Source organism: Stegostoma tigrinum, chromosome 35 (genome assembly GCF_030684315.1).
Source record: "Stegostoma tigrinum isolate sSteTig4 chromosome 35, sSteTig4.hap1, whole genome shotgun sequence".
NCBI lineage: Eukaryota > Metazoa > Chordata > Chondrichthyes > Orectolobiformes > Stegostomatidae > Stegostoma > Stegostoma tigrinum.
Genome location: NC_081388.1, coordinates 18,931,318 through 18,954,978, shown reverse-complemented (window position 1 = coordinate 18,954,978; position 23,661 = coordinate 18,931,318). Strand labels below are relative to the sequence as shown.

The 23,661-nt window shown below is 44.4% G+C and overlaps 1 protein-coding gene across 2 annotated transcripts in view; it reads left to right on the top strand.

Moving 5' to 3' along the window:
• Window positions 1-398: 398 nt before the first annotated feature.
• Window positions 399-23,661, top strand: part of LOC125447488 (nuclear receptor subfamily 5 group A member 2-like) — a 47,150-nt gene continuing 23,887 nt past the window's right edge. The window contains exons 1-3 of one of the 2 annotated variants that reach the window (XM_048521907.2): window positions 399-598; window positions 15,912-16,027; window positions 22,851-22,992. In XM_048521907.2, coding sequence (XP_048377864.1) covers window positions 535-598; window positions 15,912-16,027; window positions 22,851-22,992 — 322 coding nt within the window. In that variant the 5' untranslated portion in view covers window positions 399-534. Of the gene's footprint in view, window positions 599-6,534; window positions 6,761-15,911; window positions 16,028-22,850; window positions 22,993-23,661 lie in introns of those variants that run through there. The other variant, XM_048521906.2, reaches the window with a different exon arrangement.

The window sequence follows — 23,661 nt, the reverse complement described above, 5'->3', positions numbered from 1 at the left end:
TTGCCACAACTGAACGCCAATTAATATGATTTGAAGTACTTTTCAGATGCGACACTCAGCCCTTTCAAGCCTCTTGTAAATTCAACAAGATAGATACTTGGAAAACGTTTGAGCTCTGGTTCCTTGGAATCGTCGAGTTAATCATTTTTCTTTCTCTTCAGAATCAGTCAACAAAACCTTATCTCCTATTTGTCTTTCACACAAACAGACACACACACACACACATACAAATTTCAAATGAATGCGCACTTGGCAAGATTTTTTTTGTAAATTGGGCCTAAGCCTAGGCCGCAGGCTTATGGTTCTCATCTGATTAGACAGCCTATCTTTAGGTGGAGTTTCAATTTATTACATCTCAGCAATCAGAATGTGGGCAAAGTCCACTTTGCTGGATGTGTGATGGATGAGGGAAGGATTCATTTACTTTTACTTTGATCGTCAAGAGAATTTCTTCTCCTGTTAACAGCGAGGATTAATTGTGAAGTCTTACCCACCGGACTGTCCTGTATAATGTGTAGCACAGACTGACACACCATGTCTATGAGCTATACCAGAGATGTACCATGGGCATCACCCATACGGGAGCCGTTTGATTCGAGTAAGTATGGCCATGTTTGGTGACGAATGAGTCAGGACCTTTGTTTTTATTTAGTCTTCATGATGAGGGAAAGGCAAGCCAAGAGTTGCCTTATACACCAGGTAAAGGTCATAAGTTCGTGTCCCAGTCCTAGTCGATGGTCAGATTTACTGCCTTCAATTCTGATCGGTCACCGGGGATAATCAGCTGGGTGGCCAGGCATTCTGTTGACCTTTCGTGCCACCTTATGTGGTGGGGAGGGCGAATGGGAGGGCGCAGGTGGGGGAAGAGAGGAACAATCCTTCAGCTTATTGACAAAACAAGGGTCAATACTGTAAAGCATCCTGGAAGATAGGAGTCGTACTAATTTAGAACAGCTCGCTCAAAGGTGCAGATTGTACAGGTGCAAGATAACATTGCTAGCACAGCCCGACTAGTTTGGCTTGAACTGTTCTTTATTTTAGTTGTCATCTGATTGGGCTAGTTTGATCAGGAACCAGGTCAAAAACTCTTGCTTGGAATTCCTCTACAGGACGTGTAGTGTTCAGGGATGTGTAGATTAGGTGGGTTATAGGGGGATGAGTCCGGGCGGGATGCTCTGAGGGTCGGTGTGGACTTGTTGGGCCGAAGGCCCTGTTTCCACACCAGAGGGATTCTATATGTTTTACGATTGAATTTCAAAGTAATTGTAGTTGGATGTAACATTTCCCAAGACTAAAATCTCTTTACACCCTCATCGATGCCTTGGGTTCCCTCCAGATTTCACTACTTTAGACCATAAGATGTTGGGCAGAAGTAGGCCATTCGGCCCATCATGTCAACTCTGCCTTCCCATGAGATCATGGACGATGTGAACATTCTCCATAAAACATAGAACTGTGGATGCTGAAGATCTGAAACAAAAGCAGAAATTGCTGGAGAAACTCAGCAGGTCCCGCAGCGACTGTGGAGAGAGAAGCAGAGCTGATGTTTGGGGTCCAGTGACCCTTCAGCAGATCAGGATGACTGGACTCCAAATCTTGACTCAGTTTCTCTCTCCACGGATGCTGCCAGGTCTGCTGAGTTTCTCCAGCATTGCCTGTGTTTGTTCAATGTAGATATTGGTTATCTGAAGACACTGGTAATCTCTCTCAATGGGGAAAGAAACTAAGTCATATTTTGTTACAAAGACCAGATATCTTGCAGCCTATGATAACGTATGATAACATGCTTCGTGGGGTTTGAGCTGGAAGCATCAGGCTCAGAGGTAGGGACATTACCACTGAACCACAAATGATGCCCAATGGTTAGTCCATTTATTGTATATCAGGTGTAACCAACGTGACGAAAACCATTGATCTGGATCATTGTCACATTGCTGCCTGTGAAGTCTCACTGTGTAGAAAATAGTTGCTGAGTAGACAGAGGCTGTCCATTCAAAAATAATTCAATGGCTGGAAGGACTGAGGGGGCAGTGGTTGTACCACTGGGAGGTTGTGATGAGGTTGCGGGGGGTGGTTGGTTTCAGATGAATGGTGCTGCCATACTTCTTAACAACTGGCACGGTTTCGTCTGTTTCTGTCCCAGGATTGTGTGGCAAATCTCCGCCATCCACTTCCAAACAGAGTTCATCCAAGTTGTTCACATTCCCGCGGCTGGGTCAGGGCGCAGGGGGCCTACAGGCCGAGCAGGATGGAAGTCGTTAGCCCCAGTTCTCGCCTCAGGTTCTGACATTAGGTCAATTGCCCTTTTGGATTCCTCAGCTGGACATCAAAGGTGACCAGCGCCTGAAGGATCGCCCCGTGCCTGGTCGACAATGCCCTCCCAGCAGACAACATCATCAAATAACGATCGCCCATCTAACGGGCATTTATCTGACTTACTTCTTCTCTCATGGGGAGTGGGCATCTTCGGCCATGGTAACAGCTCTTGCCCATTGCTACACAGAGGGAATATCCACTAAAAATAATCATTCTTGGAAATGAATGTATAAAACATACTAGCGCTAGATACTGAAGTAAACAAGACTTTCATTTGTCAAGTTTTTTCCATTTTTACCTTCTTGGTAATTGCGCTGGAAAAGGTGGTAATGAGCCACCTTCTTAAACCAAGTGGATTGGGATACCCAACTGTCCTTAGGGAAGGAATTCCAGGATTTTGACCCAGCGACACTGAAGGAACAGCAATATATTTCCAAGTCAGGATGGTGAGTGGCTCGGAGGGGAACTTGCAGGGGGTGGCGTTCCCATGTATCTCGTCCTTCAAAATGGAAAAAGCCAAAGATTTGTAACATGCTGCCCAAAAGCTTGATGAGTTGTTAGGTTCATCTTGTAAGCAACTTACACGGTTGCCATTGTGTATCAGCGATGAGGAGAGTGAAGGTTTAAGGATGTGAATCTGAGGCTTACTTTGTCCTGAACGGTGTCGAGCTCCTTGAGTGTTGCTGGAGCAGCACCCATCCAGCATGGAAACATGCGCTTTGGACCAACCAGTCCATGCCGACCATGCTCCCAACCTAAACTAGTCCCACCTGCCTGCTCCTGGCCCATATCCCTCCAAACCTTTCTTATTCATGTACCTATCGAAATGTCTTTTAAACATTGTAACTGTATGTACATCCCACCACTTCCCGTGGCAGTTCATTCCACACATGAACCACGCTCTGTGTAAAAAGATTGTCCCTAATGTTCTTTTTAGATCTTTCTCCTGTCACTTAAAAAATATGCCCCCTAGTTTTGAGCTGCCTCACCCTTTGCTGTTCACCTTATTGATCCCCCTCATGATTTAATAAATCTCTATAAGGTCACCCACCCCCAACCTCCCATGCTCCTGTGAAAGAAGTCCCAGCCTCTCCAACGTCTCTGTATAACTCAAACCCTTCATTCCTGGCAATGTCCTGGTAAATCTTTTCTGAACTGTCTCCAATTTCATAATATCCTTCCTACAGCAGGGTGACCAGAACTGCACATAGCGCTGCAGAAGAGGCCCCACCAATGTCCTGAGTAAGCTCCAGATGACATCTCAACTCCTACTCAATGGCCTGGCAAATGAAGGCAGTATGATAAGTGATAATGGGAACTGCAGATGCTGGAGATAACAATGTGAGGAGCTGGATGAACACAGCAGGCCAAGCAGATTCTTAGGAGCACAAAAGCTGATGTTTCGGGCCTAGATCCTTCATCAGAAAAGGGTATAGGCCCAAAACGTCAGCTTTTGTGCTCCTAAGATGCTGCTTGGCCTGCTGTGTTCATCCAGCTCCACAATTTGTTATCGTAGTATGATAAGTTCCTCTTAACCACCCTAACTACCTTTGAAGCAAATTTCAAAAAGCTATGTAGGTTGAACCAATAGGTCTCTCTGTTCTACAACACTACCCAAGGCCCTGCCATTAACTGTACAAGTCCTGCCCTTCTATGTTTTACCTAAATGCAATACTTGTGCCTTGTACATGGTGGACAGGCTTTGGGGAGTCATGAGATGAGTTGCATGCTACAGAATCCCCAGCTTCTGACCAGTTGTTGTTACCACAGCATTAAAATGATGAGTTTAATCTAGTTTCTTGTCAGGTGTAGCCCCCAGGATGTTGACAGTAGGGGCATTCTGCAATGGCAGTAGACAATAGACAATAGACAATAGGTGTTGGAGTAGGCCATTCGGCCCTTCGAGCCAGCACCACCGTTCATTATGATCATGGCTGATCATCCACAATCAGTATCCTGTTCCTGCCTTATCCCCATAACCCTGGATTCCACTATCTTTAAGAGCTCTGTCTATCTCTTTCTTGAAAGTATCCAGAGACTTGGCCTCCACTGCCTTCTGGGGCAGAGCATTCCATATATCCACCACTCTCTGGGTGAAGAAGTTTTTCCTCAATTCTGTTCTAAATGGCCTACCCCTTATTTTTAAACTGTGTCTTCTGGTTTTGGACTCACCCATCAGCGGAAACATGCTTCCTGCCTCCAGAGTGTCCAATCCCTTAATAATCTTATACACCTCAATCAGATCCCCTCTCATCCTTCGAAACTCAAGTGTATACAAGCCCAGTCGCTCCAATCTTTCAACATACAGGCCATGGGTCAACGGTTAGATTCTAACTTGCTGAAGGTGGCGTGGCACAAATGTTACCTGCCACTTATCATTCCAAGCCTGGATGTTGTCCCCTAGTCTTGCTCCAAATGGACACAGACTGCTTCAGTAGCTGAGGAGACTTTAATGGTGCTGAATATTTTCCACTGGCAGCAAACATGCCCACCTACTGAGCTAAGTTAACCATCATGGCACAGCCACATGTGTTAACACAAGAAGGGACGCTTGGTTGACTTCCATTTGACATAATCACTCCCAAGATGACTAGGAATAAACCAGATCTCGGAGATAGGGCATATATACTCACACAACATTTCCATGAAGCTGCCTTCCCTTCTAATAATCGATCAGTCTCCTGTGTTCTGTAAAGTTATCAGAAGCAAAAGACAAGTTGCTGATAAGTTTATTGACTTTAGATAAGAATTCCTCTTTTTGAACGGCCCACAGCTGTAACCTCGGAGCTGTGGAGGGCGGGCAGAGCCAGGAATCAATACACAGCGAGAGTAACAGAGGTTGGTTGGAGCGTCCTGGCCTGGCGCAGTCAACATCTTTCTGCTGACAGAATCCACAACGGGTCTTCAAGACCTCAGGCACCTTTACATTGTAGAGACAATCCATCAGGACAGCTGCAATATCCAGGGAGGAATTGCCACCTCTCGTTGGATATATACCATGACAATCGTTGTGTATATCCTTCCCGTCTCCGGCCACATACCAAATAATCTTCTGACTCCAATCCTTTTATCACTTTTCAAAATAAAAGGGGTAAAGCCATCATAGTCCTACCAGAGCACAGGGCTGCTCTCTCATGAGACAGAGGCACCTGGTGATGGTTTAACTTAAAGGTCACCACACCTCAGACAAGGGGAAAGGTTGAATAGGAAAGTCCTTCATGCTAACCTAAGTTGGTGGCAGGAACTGAACCCACTCTGTTGGCATCACTCTGCATCATAGCTAACAAAACCCCAACTTTGTGCATATTCATTCATGGGATGAGTGCATCGTTGGCTAGGCTTGAATTTATTACTTGTTCCTAAATGCCCAGGGGGCAGATATATGCCATCTACATTGCTGTGAAGTCACATGTAGGCCAGACCCAGGCCCTAATGGCTAGTAAGTGGATTTTCTCTTGTGTTAATCAGTAGTGGCTGCCATGAAGCCACTTTTCACACTTAACGCTCCAGGTTTTTAATTTAAAATCCAATTCAGATTTGAGATTTAACATTTGAACCTATGCCCCAGAACTGGGGGTTCCTGGCTTATAGCCCAGTGATGTTACCTTAGCTGTTGTAACTTCCCTACTGAATGAGAAAAGTGGTGGAAATAAGCAAGGAAAGAAGTCATTTATCTCATGCTCTGGCGATTAATTTCCCAGATGTTGCTCACAGCAGTTTCCTGGAGATTAACCTTTAATCCCTGGAGATTCCAGGGGCAATCCCTGAAGGACTGACAGCATTGTGATCAACAATCCAATTTATATTTAGAAAACATCTCTCTCCTAGCAAAACGTACCAAGACTCTCGTTAGAATGGCAGGCTGGCACTTTCACTACCAGGGCCATGAGATTAGTTCTTGGGAATCGCCCCCAATTTACACTGCACACTGACTCCCCCACTTAATGGGGTTTTTCTCCTATTAATTCTGTCTGCTCTCCCCTCTCCCCCTTTCCACCCTGCATCTCTGTGGTGCAGTCAGGGAAACAGCCTCGTCAATGGCAATTCAGTGACATTGTGGGGTCTGGTTAATTTGTCCTTGGGGATGAATGAAGTGGCGTCTCTTTGGTGGCAAATTAATAAAGTGAGCACTGACAGGGTTAATACGTTGGTAGAAGGAGCTGTTCTCTGACACATTGGATGATATGGGACAACCCACAACGACCAGTCAACATGTCAGTCCATTCAGTGCCTGTGCCCCTCCTCCTCTTCCTATGGAGAGGGTTTCGCTGCACTGCCCGTGTAGTCACCGTCGTCAGATTCAAAACCAACTTATGTTATAGGGGCATTCCTGCACTTGAGTGGAACTGGGAATTTAGTGCGTCTGCTATGTTACCAAATCTGGACACTGAATCCAACTTTTTATACATACAGCAATCGGAATCAAAGCAAATGTTGCTACAGAGTGAGTACAGTGAAGCCTACACTTCTTTATCTTTGCTAAGCTGAGTTTTCAGTTTGTAGGTATGCCTTACATCAATGAATTGCAAGTCCATTCATTCCTCTTCGCCTTTTCGCTTTCTAAGGAGACAACTTTAAATCAGAGCTAAGCGATCTGTGGGACTGTAAAGGAACTCACAGAATGAATCTGTCACTAGATTCCTGTTAAGCACTGACTTATTGTTGCTGCATGCCGTAAACTTGAATGTTCTGTCTTGTTAAAGCTTTTCTCACTTTTCAGAAGTAAGACTAGTTATTGGGAGCGCTGGGAAGACTCTGCAAGTGTAAGAAGTTACAGGAGTTGCTCATACAGTGAATCACAGTATGGTCATAGTTCAGAAAGAGACCATTCAGCTCTGAATATTTTAACTTAGTGCCAATCTCCTGCCTTTTCCCCATAACCCTGTGTATTGTTTCGATTTAAATTACCATCCAATGCCCCTCTGGAATGCCTGGGTTGAGCTGCCTCCACCACATTTCCAGGCAGCGCATTCCAGCCCCTAACTCCTTGCTGTGTGATTTAATTCCCTCTCTCCTTGCACTTGTTTCTTCTGGAAAACACTTTTTAAAAATCTGTACCCTCTGGTTCTTGATCTGTTTACGAATGGCGCAGTTTATCTGCGTCCAGGTCCCTGGATCGATCTGCAGTGATTAATTCACAGTGACAGTATCTGTCATTCTGAAAAACAAATCTTTTGTAGCACCACAATGCAACATTCTGGGCAGCTCTGCTGTTGTCTCTAAATATATTTGCACTTTTCGGGAGGAGCCTGTCACATTTTGTTTCTTTAATTTGCTTTGGCCAAGAGTACAAAGAGAGATTAACCTCCACCCAAACTCCCTTCTCCCTCTCCCCAAGAAATACATGCTTTATACCCATTCCTGAGCTTTGTCATGTCAAGTCGACAGGGAACCATGTAGAACCTTGCTTGTGGACACTGGGCATTGAGTCACCTGCTCATTGAATTGCATGTTGTTTTCTCTGATTAGCCCTCTGCTCCCACAAATGTGGGAATTGAAAGACTTCATAACATCAAGGAGATAGTAATTTCAGACATAATTATGCAGTTGACAGTCCGTTTTGGATAAGAGTCAATTAAATGCCAATTAATAGTTGATTGATATTGATGCCACATGCATCTGCCCGCTCTCTCGACAATCACATGGATCACATACTGGGCACCCAACCAATCCTTTGGCCCAGTTGGATCCCCCCCTCTGCACCCTGGATGACCTCAGCTCTCAGATGCTGGGCTGAGTACAGATTCACTTTGGCAGGAAGAATAGAGGAGCTGAATATTACTTAAATGTAGAAAGCAACAGCAATGGTTCAAGAACGGTTTACAAGAATGTTACCAGAGTTGGAGGATTTGAGCTATAGAGAGAGGCTGAATAGACTGGGGCTATTTTCCCTGGAGCATCAGAGGCTGAGGGGTGACCTTATAGAGGTTTATAAAATCATGAAGGGGCATGGATAGGATGAATATTCCCCAGCATAGGGGAGTCTGAAAACTGGAGGGCGTATGTTTGTAAGGTGAAAGGGGGAAGATCTAAAAGGAATGTAAGGGGTAACCTTTTCACACAGAGGGTGGTATATGTATGGAATGAGCTGTCAGTGGAAGTGGTGGAGGCTGGTACAATTACAACATTTAAAAGGCATCTGGCTGGGTGTACGAATAGGAAGGGTCTAGAGGGACGTGGACCAAATGCTGGCAATTGGGACTAGATGAATTTAGGATATTTGGTTGGCACGGGTAAGTTGGACCGCAGGGTCTGCTTCCAAGCTGTACATCTCTATGATTCTGGGCATCATCCCAGCATGGCCTGGCCTGGATTTGCAGGTTCTGCCCCTACTTTGTTCTGGGTTCCTCCCACCAGAGGGAGCAGTCTCTCTCTCTATCCACTACCTACTGTCCTTCCTTCCATCAAGCCGATGGGATGAATGCTGAAGGAGTCAAAAGGGATTACCAATGATGGTGCTGGGGGAGATCTGATTGAAGAAGCAATTGATTCTTTCCTGCCTGTTTATTTTCAATTCACTTGTGGGACATGGGCGTCGCTGGCTGGCCAGTATTTACTGCCCATCCCTAGTTGCCCTTGAGAAGGTGGTAGCGAGTTGCCTTCTTGACACTGTAGTCTACATGCTGTGGATTGACCCATAATGCCCACAGAGGGGGGATTCCAGGACCTTGACCCAATGACAGTGAAGAAACGGTGATATATTTCCAAGGCACGGTGGTGAGTGGTTGAAGGGGAGTTCGCAGGGGTTGGTGTTCCCATGTATCTGCTGCCCTTGTCCTTCTGGATGGTAGGGGTCATGAGTTTGGAAGGTGCTGTCTGAGGATCTTTGGTGAATTTCTACAGTGCATCTTGTAGATAGTACCTACTGCTGCTACCGAGCGTTGGCGGTGAAGGGTGTGGATATTTATGGATATCGTGCCAATCAAGCGGATTGCTTTGTCCTGGATGATGATCCTAGAGTGTTATTGGGGCCAGACAAGTGGGGAGTATTCCATTACGCCCCTGACTTGCACTTTATAGATGGTGGACAAACTTTAGGGAGTCAGGAGGTGAGTTACTTGCTGCAGGATTCCCAGCCTCTGACCTGCTCTTGCAGTTAATGCATTTATATGGCAAATTCAGTTCAGTTTCTGATCAATGGTAACCTCCAGAATGTTGACAGTGGAGGATTTCATGATGGTCACACCATTGAATATCAAGAGGTGACGGTTAGATTCTTTCTTGTTGAATACGATCATTGCCTGGCACTTGTGTGGCACAACTGGTACTTGTCACTCGTCAGCCCAGACTTGGATATTGTCCAGATTTGCTGTGTTTGGAAAGGGGTTGCTTCGGTAACTGAAGAGTCACGAGTGATGTTGGACATTGTGCAATCATCAATGAAGGGAGGTCAATAGAAGATGTTGCTTCTATACAGTGAGGGCCACTCAAGCAGCTGGATGAACTTATGTTTCTAAAATTCACCACCATAAAGGAATTGACCTGATCAGCCATTTTTTTTTTGTCTTCCTCCTGTTTGTGAGATCTTGCTGTGTTCCAATGGGATACTTAAACAGCAACAGAGAGTGCTGTTTTTATTTGATGGCAACATGTTTTCGGACATCTCCTGACAATGCAGCAAGATGTTACGCAATTGAAAATTCTTTGTATTCCTTTAATCATTGCAACAGAGAACAGAATAAGCAATCATAAGACTATTATTTCAAAGGGATTATTATTCTTGAATCGTATACCCACGGTAATGAAAGCTTTTATGTATCTGAAACAGCTTCTCTGTATCAAGTGTGAAGAACATCTAAAAGGTAAAACTTTTTAATGCTAATTCTTCAAACGATAAGAGGCTTCTGAAACTCAATGAGATAAGTAATTGCTTAATTCAAAGAAACACAAAAATGTTAAATTAAAGGGTACAGAAAGGCAGTTTTTCTCGTAAAACATCATCCTCTGAATTCTAAATATCCAAACACTATAATTATCATCTTTATAAATATAAATAAATATAAATAAGTATAAACAATCATAATAAAATCTTCACTCGCTGCCCAGCCCCTTTCTCTCCAAAATAATATTTAAATCATTTTTAGTTTTGTTGAACCTTTACCTGAAAGAAGTTACAAAGCATCAAGATGGAGACAGACAGATTTTTTAATCATTAAAGGGAATCAAGAGTTATGGGGAAAAGGCAGGAAAGTGGAATTAAAGAAATGTCAGGTCTCATTGAATGGTGGAGCAGACCTAAAAGGCTGAATGGCCTACTGCTGCTATATACTGGAGTATAGGAGGTTGGGAGGCGACCTTATAGAAGTTTATAAAATAATGGGCGGTATAGACAGTGTTAATGGTAGTTGCCCTTTCAAAACAAGGGGATGTATTTTTAAGATGAGAGAATAAAAATTTTAAAAAGATACTAGGAACAATTTTTTTACACAGAAGGAGGTTTGTGTGTGGAATGAACTTCCTGATGAAGTGGTGGATGTGGGTACAAATACAGCATTTAAAAGACATTTGGATAGATAGATGAATAGGAAAGGGATACCGGTCAGGAGCAGGCAGGTGGGACTAGTTTTGTTTGGGATTATGCTCAGCATGGGCTGGTTGGGCCGAAGGGTCTGTTTCCGAGCTGTATGGCTCTGTTACTCCAAATGATCTTATGGCGTATCTTAAGGGTTTCCATCAAATCATCTCACAACAAAACACTGGGAAGTGCGTGGTAATGTGGGAATGACAGTGGAGATATTCTGCACTGACAGCAGTTGAAGTTCAGCAAACTTTAGAAAGGATGAGTTAACAAGGAGTAGAGCTGGATGAACACAGCAGGCCAAGCAGCATGAGAGTACCAGGAAGGCTGAAGTTTCAGGTCTGGACCCTTCATCAGAAAAAGAACATTCAAGATAAGATAGAAGCAGGGAGGTTGTTTCCACTGGTGGGTGAAATTAGAACGTGGGGGAATAGCCTCAAAATAAGGGGGAGCAGGTTTAGGACAGAGTTGAGGAGGAACTTCTTCACCCATAGGGTTGAGAATCTGTGGAATTCCCTCTCACTGAAGCAGTTGAGGCTTCATCATTGTGTGTTTTCAAGGCCAAGATAGATTTTTGAGCAGTAAAGGAATTAAGCATTATGGAGAACAGGCGAATAAGTGGAGCTGCCACGAAAAGATCATCCATGATCTCACTGAATGGCAGAGCAGGCACAATGGGTCTGAAAATCATAGAATCCCTACAGAATGGCCCATCATATCCACAGTGAGCTTCCAAAGAGCATCCAATCCAGATCCACACCCACCCTCCTATTCCCATAACCCCATGGTTCCCATTTCCCATCGTTAATCCACCTCACCTACATGTCTTTGTCCTGCGGAAGGAAACCCACACAGATAGTCACCTGAAGGTAGAATCGAACCCAGGCCCCTACAGCTGTGAAGCAGTAGTGCCACTGAGCCGCCGTGCAGTCCTACTCTTGCTCTGATTTCTTATGCTCTTATGTAAATGCAGAATAACAGAGACACGATCCAGGCTGACATTTTACTGCATTGCTGAGGGACTGAGGCGCTGTCAGAGATACCATCCTTTGGATGTACTGGTAAATCAAAGTCCCATCTCCCATCTCATGTGCACACAACAGAATCCTCAGCACATTTCAAAAAAAGAAACATCCCAGTGCCCTGAGTAATATTTAGTCTAAACCAGATTAAAATCAGAAAACGCTAGAGGAACTCAGCCGGTCCTACCATACAGCAGATTCATTACTTTATTAAAATATCAGAGCTCCAAAAAACAAATGGGGTTGGTATTAATATTACTAACAGTAATTTTACACCGGTTTTGCCTAAATGTTTTCACTTACATATGTTCCATGGTTGTTGGAATGTCTGATAAAAGTTGCACAAAACACAGATAACAAAAATAACTTTGAAATTGAAGCTAGCAGGCATCCAAAAAGAACAACAACATTAGTTTGAACTCATTAATCCAAACATTATAGAAGCATTATAGAAAATGACTCAGTGGTTAGCACTGCTGCCTCACAGTGCCAGGGACCTAGGTTTGATTCCACCCTCGGGCGACTGTCTGTGTGGAGTTTGCACATTAAGACCATAAGACATAGCAGAAATCCGGCCATTCAGCCCATCAAGCCTGCTCCATCATTCAGTCATGGCTGATACATTTCTCAACCCCATTTTCCCACTTTCTCCCCATGACCCTTGATCCCCTTGATAATCATTCTCCCCAGGTCTGTGTAGGATTCCTCCAGGTGCTCCGGTTTCCTCCCGCCGTCCAAGAGATGTACAGGTTAGGGTGGGTTGACCATGCTAAATTGCTCCATGGCATGCAAGGAGGTGCAGGTTCAGTGGGTTAGCCATGGGAAATGCAGGAGTTACTGGGATAGGGTAGGAGGCATTTCTGGGTGGGATGCTCTTCAGAGAGTCAGTGTGGACTCGATGGGCTAAATGGCCTGCTTCCACACTGTGAGGATTTTATAAGCAGAGACTTTTCTAAGTTACAGAAGCAATGAAAAGAAATGAGCATGCAAAATTCTTTAAGTAGTATTTAAAGAGATTGATTGATAGGAGAGGATTGGGAGAGTGTAAAAGGTCGAATGACTAGATTAGCGATGGATGACACATGCTGGCCTCACCCACAATGCTTACATCCCAGGGATGAATTCTTCAAAAAACTGAATTCATTCACTGGGGTGCTGCCTCGCAGACTGGTATTCCACACTAGGGTTTCACACACAGATTTCTTAATCTGATGCAGTACAGCAGAACTATTGGAAACAATCTTTCACCTTCAGTTTAACAAGTCCCACCCCACTGTCTCTGGAGCTCTGCTAATTCACCACATTACTCCTCCCTCCTCCAGTGTCAATCTTTCAACTCATCTGCTACATTGGCACTGGATGTTGCCACTTGGCCCGGGGTTCATATTCTACCTCTTGGAAAAATCCATCTAGTTCTCTCAGTTTCTACACCTCTACCTTTAGGATTTGCTTTTGAAAATCTCTCATGTCTTAATATTGTCTTCGCTACAACTTTATAATCTGACTCTCTGCATTTGTTGTGATGCAATGGTAATGTCCCGACCTCCAACTCAGGAGTTCTCAGAAGTGTGTAATAACATCTCGGAACTGGTTGAGTAGAAAATATTTATAATCTCTCTCTCATGTGCAATTAACCTTCACACTACACTTTTTCTCTACGCTAATCATATAGTGTCCACTTCTCCTGTATGTATATACCTCGGTGGTTCTGACCAGTTTCAAATCTTGTGGAAATTACAGACCTTAACTTGTTGACATCCACATGAAGTTGCTGCAGCTGCTATTCCAATCTCTGTAAGTTAAAGGGTTTCAAGTGTCTGTAAAATATTGGACAAAGGAGGCTCCTATAAATCTACTTATTTCCAACATTAAGCATTCCAGATTCAATCCATTGATTCTTGTTTATCTTGAGAAAGTGATACAGTATGAAAAGCTGAGCAATCTTTTGAGCAGAAATCTCAATCATATGTGTATGCTCTGCCCTGACCAACTGCATGAAGACTCTCACTTCGATGCTCAGCTGTGCTCACTGACTTTGCTTTAAAATGTGTGGGTGATTAAGGGTGAATAAGATTATCTTTCTCCATCAGTTGCTCCCATTGTGTCTCTGTGTGCCATAAACAGGCTCAAAACTACAGGTAAACCATGGAAGCAGAAAGGACTGCAGAAGCTGGAGTCAGTAAATGTGAGGCTGAGAAAGCACAGCAGGTCAGGCAGCATCCAAGGAGCAGAAAAGTCAATCTTTCAGGCCAAAACCCTAAACGTTGATCTTCCTGCTCCTCAGATGCTATCTGACTGGCTGTGCTTTTCCAGCTCCACATGTATTGACACTACTAGCAAACCATGCTTAGCTACCCAATTCCATGTTTGTAGCAAGAAAGAAAAGACCAGAATGGCTACCCAAGTCTAAAGACCTTTTTTTTCAGATACATGTGCCGTATAACGGGAAGAGCTTCAACTTTTCTGCATCTAGCCAATTACCTTAAGTTTGTCCCCCAGTACCCTCTACTGCAAATAAAGTCATAAGGCACATTTCAGAAGTGAAGAGAACGTAGTGATGCACTGCCCAATGTATGAGATGAGGTTTGTGTGTGTGTGTGTGTGTGTGTGTGTGTGTTTGGGTTTGTGAGTGTGAGTTTACGTGTTCATGGATGCATGTGTGCGTGTGGGTGAACTTGTGTCTTTGTATGTGTGTGCACTTTTGAATATTTAATGACATTTACACACAACTGTTTGTGTGTGTTAATGTATATGTGTGTGTGTTGATGTATATATGTGTGTGTTGTTGTGTGTGTGCATGTTTGAGCCCATTTGAGTGTAGGTTCATGCGCTTGTGCGTGTGTGTGTAAGTATGCTTATATCTGTGTGATTATGCATTTGTGTGCTTGGATCTGTGAGTGTATGTGAAGACTGGAAATTGAACATCAAAGGTCGCTCAGGAAACGGGAGGCCCAGAGACAGATTGGGAACCAAAATTGGAGGTTGGCTGCTAGTTGCAACCATGCATGTCCATTCTCCGAGCATGTATGTGGGAGACGGTTTACGTGTGAGCCAGTGAGAGTAGGATCACTGGTACATTTTTCAAAAGAAGGTAAAAGCCTCAATCTCTGAAGGCTTTGAGTGTTGACCACAACATAGGGAAGACTATAGGCCTTTCCTTGTGGCCATTAATGAGCCACATGAGTTTTTTAAACAAGAAAATAACACCATTCCTAATCATTCCTATCTGGTGGTCCCTCAGATACTCCCTGATTTATTGAATTCCATTTTGTGATGGGTCATTGAATTCATCAACCTTGAGTTATTGGTGCTAATCATAATGGTTTTATATTCACTAAACTGTTGCACTCTTACTCGAAATAGCAACTAGGCAACTTTTATTGTCATTTAATCATGAACAGAGATTATCATAGAATCCCTATGGTATGGAAGCAGACCATTCAGCCCATTGAGTCTACACTGAACCTCTGAAGAACATCTGCCCCAGACCCACCCCTTACCCCTGTATTTACCATGGCTAACTCACCCAGCCTACACATCCCTGGACATTATACACAGTTTAGCATGGCCAACCCACCTAACCTGCACATCTTTGGACTGTGGGAGGAATCCAGAGCAGCATGAGAGTCCCACACAGACACAGAGAGCACAAACTCCGCATAGAGAGTGGAATTGTGCAGTTGAACTCAGGCCCCTGGCATTGTGAGGCAGCAGTGCTAACCACTGACAACCGTGCTGCCCACTACATGAACAGAGTTGGCAACTCATTACCAAGTATCATTCAGAAAAGAGAGACCCAGGCACACATTGGGAACTGAAACCGGAGGCTGGTTGGCAATTGCAAATATGAAATGTACAGGTGATGTCCCCTGCAATACAGGTTATTCATTTCTCCACACCCTAATTTTTGTTGACAAAACTGTCCAATGTTGCTGTGTTTTCATCAGTTATTTTAATAACCAACAATACACTATTGGTATGAGATAGAAATATGATCTGGGTAAAACCCTGGGTCAAATAGGACATTCATAACCTCTTGTTTCCTTGTCTCCCAGATCCCAAAGTTAAGATGGAGTTCCCGTTTGAAGCTGCCTATGAGGAACTGTGTCCGATTTGTGGGGATAAAGTTTCGGGATATCACTATGGTCTTCTGACTTGCGAAAGTTGTAAGGTATGAAATGTCCGAAGCTATTGCTGGAGGTTTGCATTGAAATGGAACTGCATGCAGGGTGCCTACAGGGATAAAAAATGTTCCAGGTTTAATCTCACATTGTATCTGATAACTTCCCTACAGTCTAAGGAGCATAGCGACAGCCAAAGCTCCCACTCTCAGCCAACCTAGGGAGTGACTGGTATACACTCACATCAAACAGTTTGGACACCCCCCCTTGATAAATGGATGCCCTGAGATAAAAGAACAATTAAAGAACTATACCCCACACCCCCACCTCATTACAGACCACCATATCTCACAATGACTCACAAGAAGTAGAGAGACATTTCCTTGGGATCAATACGAAAATTGATGCTTGGGAAGTGGGAAAACGCCAAGCTTTGGGAATTAGTGCACGGGACATCCCTCATGAAACAGTTAACAGAAACAGAGCTGTGTAAAACAAAGGTCACTCACATTCAGTTACTTTTAGCGAATCCTCAGCGCGTTGAATATCGAAGGCACATGTCACCTCTCATTTCTGTACTGGAACTCGATGTTCCTGTGGCTGGGTACAAAACACCATGTTTTATGATAAACTGCATATCTTGTAATGTTACATTTTGCATGACAATTGACACATGACAAATATTCTCTGTTACTCTCGAATGTATTAAAACTGTCAAGTAAACCTGATTTATGGCTATATAATAAATACCGGACACTTAGGTTCAAAGTTATAAAAGTAATTTTACAATTGGTGTCAGGAAACATTTCTTCATGACATACTTTCTGGATTAAGCAATCCCGGCCACAATTAGATAGGACTTTGGTGACACTGCACCTGGGATGCTGTGGATGGTTTCGGATTCCTTATCTGGTAAACGTCCACGTGGTTTGAGAGAGTACAGCAAAAGTTCATCAAATTTATTCTTGGGATGAGAGGGCTTCTCCATGAAGAGAGATGGATTAATATGGACTGCGGCTGACTGGAGTTCAGAGGATTGAGAGACAGCATCAATGAAATTTTGAGGGAACCTGCCTGAGTAAAGGCTGGGAAGTCTAGAAGCAGGGGGTCACAGTCTCAGAAGAAAGAGTCAGTCATTAAAGACTGGTCAGCACAGTAGCTCAGTGGTTACCACTGCTGCTTTACACCTCCAGGGACCTGGGTTCACTTCTAGCCTTGGATAACTGTCTGTGTGGGGTTTGCGCAATTCTCCCTATGTCTGTGTGAGATTTCTGCTGGGTTTTTCTGTTACCTGACACAGTCCAAAGATAATGGGAACTGCAGATGCTGGAGATTCCAAGATAATAAAATGTGAGGCTGGATGAACACAGCAGGCCCAGCAGCATCTCAGGAGCACAAAAGCTGACGTTTCGGGCCTAGACCCTTCATCAGATGATGAAGGGTCTAGGCCCGAAACGTCAGCTTTTGTGCTCCTGAGATGCTGCTTGGCCTGCTGTGTTCATCCAGCCTCACATTTTATTATCTCACAGTCCAAAGATGTGCAGGTTAGGTGGGTTGGCCGTGATAAATTCCCCATAGTGTCCAGGGATGCCCTTTCATGGGGAGGTGGGTCTGAGTGGGATGCCCTTCACAGGGTCAGTGTGGGCTCAATGGGCTGAATGGCCTGTAGGGGCTCTACAAGATGTGGAGAGGTTCCTTAACTCATAGAGCTGTGAATCTGTGGAATTCTCTTCCTTTCAGATGCTTATTTGTGAAGGGTGAGATTGATTATTTTGCCTCTTGACAAAATCACGACATATGGAAGTCCAGTGGAAAAGTAGGTCAGAGATGAAGGATCAGCCATGTTCATATCAGATAACAAGAGCAGGCCAGAAGCTGGGAATACTGCGCTGAGTAGCTCACCCCCTGCCTCCTCAAAGCCCAGCCACCATCTACAAGGCACAAGTCAGGAGTGTGATGGAATACTCCCCACTTGCCTGGATGGGTGCAGCCCCAACAACACTCAAGAAACTTGACACCATCCAGGTCAAAGCAGCCCCCGACTGATTGACACCACATCCACAAACATCCACTCCTTCCACCAACGAGGCTCAGTAGCAGCAGTGTGTACTATCTATAAGATGCACTGCAGCAATTCACCAAAGATCCTCAGACAGCATCTTCCAAACCCACAACCACTTCCATCTGGAAGGACAAGCGGCAGCAGACACATGGGAACACCACCCCCTACAAGATCCCCTCCAAATCACTCACCATCCTGACTTGGAAATACAGCGCCATTCCTTCAGTGTCCCTAGGTCAACATCCTGGAATTCCCTCCCTAAGGGCATTGTGGGTCAACCCACAGCAGGAGGAAGGCAGCAGTTCAACAAAGCAGCTCACCCCCATCTTCTCACGGGGCAATAAGGGGTGGGCAAGAAATGCTGACCCAGCCAGTGACACCCACATCCCACAAAAAATGAATAGAGAGAAAAACATTGTAGACCTGAGGGGGTGCACTGCCTACTTCTGCTCCCATTTGATAAGACCATAAGACATAAGGAATAAGAACAGGATTAGCTTTTCAGCTCCTCGAGCCTGCTCTGCCATTCAATAGTATCATAGCTGATCCAACATTCACTTTTCTGTGTCTTCCCTGTAACCCTTGACTCTCTGACTGAGAGAAAATCTGTCTATCTCAGCCTTACGTGTACTCTGCCCCCACTCTTCTCTGTGGCAAGGAGCTTCCAAGACTCACAACCCTCTGAGAGAAGAAATTCCTCCTCATTTTCAGTCTTAAATTGGTGCTGCTCTTTTATGTCCTACAATTAAGTTAGGGAGGTGGGCTGACCCTAGTTTACTAGAGCATATGGCTGAATGGTACCAAGAGTGCGGGTTCAACCAATGTATCACGGGTTGTAGCCCAGGAGGGATGACACCCCTCATGCTTAATGTGGATGGATACCCATCAAACTGCCTGGCAACTAGTCACCCAAAAAGAGAGAGAGGGGGAGAGAGAGAGAGAGAGAGAGAGAGCGAGAGAGAGAGAGAGAGAGAGAAATGCCCACGGTCCCCATCACGGGCGACATCTAATTGTTTACCCCTGATTATCATGTTGAATAAATTTCCTCTAGTGTGAAGGAGGCACAGTGTGAATGATTGAACAAAAGATGGGAGATCATGTAGATCCTTCCAGATGGATGCTACAATAGATGGTCTACCTCATCCATAATGACCTTGTGATTGTGATGTGCAACTGCTTGTATCAAAAAAGCACCATCCAATCATAAAAACACTGTCATAAACCGTGGTAAATATTTAATGAGAAATATCAATGGAGGCATCAGAAGCAAAAGAGCTTTCATTTCTGTAGCCCCTTCCGAACATCCCAAAGCACCTGAAAGCCATTAAAGGGCACTTTGCTGTCAGAAATGTCAAAACAAATTCACGGCCAGTTAGCTCCCACAGACAGCATCTCTTCTAGTGATTGTCGGGTGGCACGGTGGCTCAGTGGTTAACACTGCTGCCATGTAGTACCACGGACCCAGGTTCCATTCCGCCCTCAGCCTGTGCGGATTTCACACGTTCTCCCCGTGTCTGCGTGGGTTTCCTCGGGGTGCTCCGGTTTCCTCCCACAGTCCAAAGATGTGCAGGTTAGGGTGGGTTGGCCGTGCTAAATTTCCCAAAGTGTCCGTGGATGTGCAGGATAGGGGGATGGGATACCTTCAGACAGTTGGTGTGGACTCAATGGGCTGAACAGCCTGCTTCCAAGCTGTAGGGATTCTATGATGTTGATTGAGGGCTAAATATGAGCTAGAAGATTTGCTCCTCATTGAAAGAGGGTTATAACATCTTTCCCAAAAGGCTCCTTGGTTTAATGGGCCATCTAAAAGATGGCCCCAGTGGCAGGACAGCACTGCATCGATGTGATGGCCTAGATATTAGGCCAGCTGGTCTTCAGTTCTCTTTTGCAATTCTGGGTTTATGGGAAAGACTTCCTTTGCCTATCTAGTAACGACCTGCTTAAGAGGGTTAGAAAGTTTTTTTCTGCTGTCTAAACAGGAATTTGATAAACGACAAGTCAGCGTAGAGTTAGTGGGGGAAGGATGCAGCAGAGGAGATGGGTTTGGGGAGAAACAAGCTTGTCAAACAATGTTCTTTATAAACAGGATGCTGCTTTCAAGTGGGTCTTGACAAAGACAAGTCTTTATCACATGTGCCAATTAGCTTAGGAAGGAATTTTTTTTTGAAAACGTAGTTTGTATTCATCTAAGCAATGGAGTCCAGTGCTGAGAAAAGATCGCTTGTTTCCCTTCCTACTGCCTATCTCAGGTCAGGAACAACAATACTGTAAGGACAGCCCTGTCTTTACTCCAAATGGCATATGTTCAGCATTAAAAGTTCTGCTTCTGCATCGAGTAGGGCCTCAACAGCCATACCTTGCACTTATAGGTTGCCTTATTATGTACTTAACAGCAAAGGCTCTATCAAAGTTTTGAGAATCAGCTATGTAAGGAGATAAAAGGGTAAATGTTTGATCAAGGAGGTAGATTTATGGATCTCCAGATGAGTGAGAGAGGGAGAGAGGGGGGAGAGGGAGAGAGAAACAGGTGGTGAGACCGCGGGATGAGATTCAGCATCTTAGGAATTCCAGATGGTGACTACATGCCCAGCTGCTAGGGAGGTGTTAAGGCCAAACTTACAGGAGCATTTAAAACAAACTTTGCACATCGACAGGCTAATTACTGATCAAGAACCAAAGCAGAAGGGGTAGTTTCTCGTTCACTTCCCTGCACATTGTTAATCATCATCAGTCACTAATTCGAAAAGCACAGCTTGCATTACTCTGTGCAAATCAGCAACACCGACCACACACAGCTGGCAGACTTGCCGGGCCAGAAGGAAGATTCTAGAATGTTCTTCACTCGGTTAAGATTAACAGTCAGCTCTAGTTAAATGATGCTCTTAATCCATAAAATGATGCAGTAGGCAGGCTACGCAGTGACTCACTGGTGCATATTCATGAACTGCGTGACATGCACCTCCCCATTCAAAGCTTGTTCTGCGATTTTAGTAACAAGAGAAGGTCAGCGAGTTTGCATGTAATCACTTTGAGCATTATTTCACCAAAGGCTTTCACATTCTGAGGTATAAATCCACAAAGAACAAGAGTAAGGGGCAAACGCACATTGGCATCCTCTTGCCATCCTAGACAGAGAAGTGGGAGTGGGTGCAGAATGAGAAGCTGATTCACTGCCATCTGTTTAGGGTTACCCCCGGAGAGTAACTCCTGTCCCACCTCCTTTCAGAAGGCCTGAAGAGTCAATTGTGTAACAATGGGACTAGATCCCTGTGTAAGTCAGACTGACTATGCGCTGGAAGCTTCCCTTCCCGGAAGGCATTAGTGAACCAGATTTTAGCCGACATTGGCCAGTTTTAAGCAGTGTTTTCATTTTCCTAGAGCCAGGCAGTTTTCCTGAATTCAGAACCTGCTGAGGTGGGGTTTTAACTCACAGTTTTGGTTTCCTGATTTAACAAGGGAAGAGCATTGTTGCATTGCAGCCATTTCAGAGAAGTTCACTTTCACAAATTTCAGCTAATTAGGCCCCTATACTTCAGAGTAAGATGCATTCTTATTACCACAATAATTAGACCGTAAGAGGTAGGAGCAGAGTCAGCCATTCGGCCCATCAGGCCTGCTCGCCATTTGATGAAATCACGGCGAACTGGATACTCCTCAGCTCCATTTTCCTGCCTGTCCCCATAACTCAATTTCCTTACTGATTAATAATCTGTCTCACATCCTTGAATATACTTACAACTTAGCCTCAGCAGTCCTCTGCCATGAACAATTCTATAGGTCCACTCCCCTCTGAGAGAAGAAATCCCTCCTCATTTCAGTCTAAAACGTGTGACTCCTTACTCTGAGATAATGCCCTCTGGTCCTAGGCTCTCCCACAAGGCCAAGCAATCTTTCCACACCTACCCTGTCAGGTCCCCTAAGAATCTTTCATCAGAATCTTATTAATATCAAGTCCCACCAACTCAACTTCCATAAGAAAATCTGGGATCGTCCTCGTGAATTCATTTGATTGCCTCCAATGCTTTCCTTTCCTTAGATCAGGAGGCCAGTGCTCTTCATAGAATTCCTGTTACAAATTGACCAGTTTGTCCGTTAGAGAGTTTGACAGGGTAGGTACAAAGATGCTGTTTCTTCTCATAGGGGAATTTGGAACAAAAGATCACGCTTCCAGATGAAGAGGCCTCCAATTTATAATGGAGGCCAGGAAGAATTTATGTTCTTAGAGGGTCATGGACCTTGGGACTTCTCTGCCCCAGAGAGCAATAGGCGCTGGGCAATTGGGCATACCCAACTTTGGGACAGACAAGTTCTTGAACTAGAGATAGCTCAAGAAGAGGCACAAAAGTGGAGTCGAGGTTAGGATCAGGTCAGCCATCTTCTTGTCAGATGGTGGAGCAGGCTTGGTGGCTCGAAAGGCCTGCTGCTCATATTTCCAACCCCCTTCTGACATCAAGGTTGCTCTTCCAACATATGTGACATCACAGTGTTTTACCGTTACTCTGTACCTTCTCCAAAGTCAACAAGTCCTAAGCATACTCCAGGGAGTGAGGTTATGTCGGGTGGGCACGAACCTGTGCTCTAGACAAAGCTCAAACAACAATTACATCATAAGTTAAAACAGTAATGTTACTCTAACTGGCCTTAAGGAAATAGTTGAAATCTCTGGCTGACTTCAGGCTGTGGAAATAAGAGGTCAGAGCAGTATTTCCTAGTCTGCTATCTGCCCTGTATAGACAGCTGCCTGCCCACATCTCAGAGGAAGTGCTGCTGATTAACTAAATTAAGGAGCTGCGTGTATGCTTCTATTTTAGGGGTTTTTTAAACGCACAGTTCAAAATAACAAACGCTACACCTGTGTGGAAAACCAGAGCTGTCAAATCAACAAAACTCAGAGGAAACGGTGCCCTTACTGTCGGTTCCAAAAATGCTTGACTGTTGGAATGAAGCTGGAAGGTAATTACCTCATTCATACTCATTCTCTTTTCTACATCAACACAGCAATGTGCTTTTACATAGAACCTTTGGCCATTGTTTAAGAGTGGGGGAAGCTGAGTTACCAATAATGGGAATGAGGGATAATCAAGAGGCCAGAATTGGCACAAAGCAATGATCTCAGAAGGTTTTAGAACCACTGAAGGGAGGTAAAAAGCTATCAAGTTATTGTGAAGGGGGTAAATATCATCTCCGTTAAGAGGAAATACTCAGAACATGGGCACCTGAAACTGAAATCTGGTCAATGTCCATCAGAAATGGTCAATGATAATTTATTTTTCCCTCCAATGGTCATCAACCTCTAGTTGCTGGGGAATTAATCTGAGGATCTGGATTCCACCACACACCCCATTCTCCAAGAGAAGTTACATCTTGATTTAGGCTATGTACAGGCATAGACACTGAACTTGGGTAATTTAATCAAAGGTGGCCCTGCACTGTGCCCAATTCTGTCCTGACTGAAAGAATGCCCACACACACTGACATCCAAATAGTGCAGCCCCATCAAAGTGAGGAACAGCAGGAGGACTAGTCATCATATCCAGCTGGCACCTTTATCTCGTCAATTCATGACTGATCTGCATCTTAATGCCATCCACTCATATATGGGGGCTCTACCCCTTTCTGGCT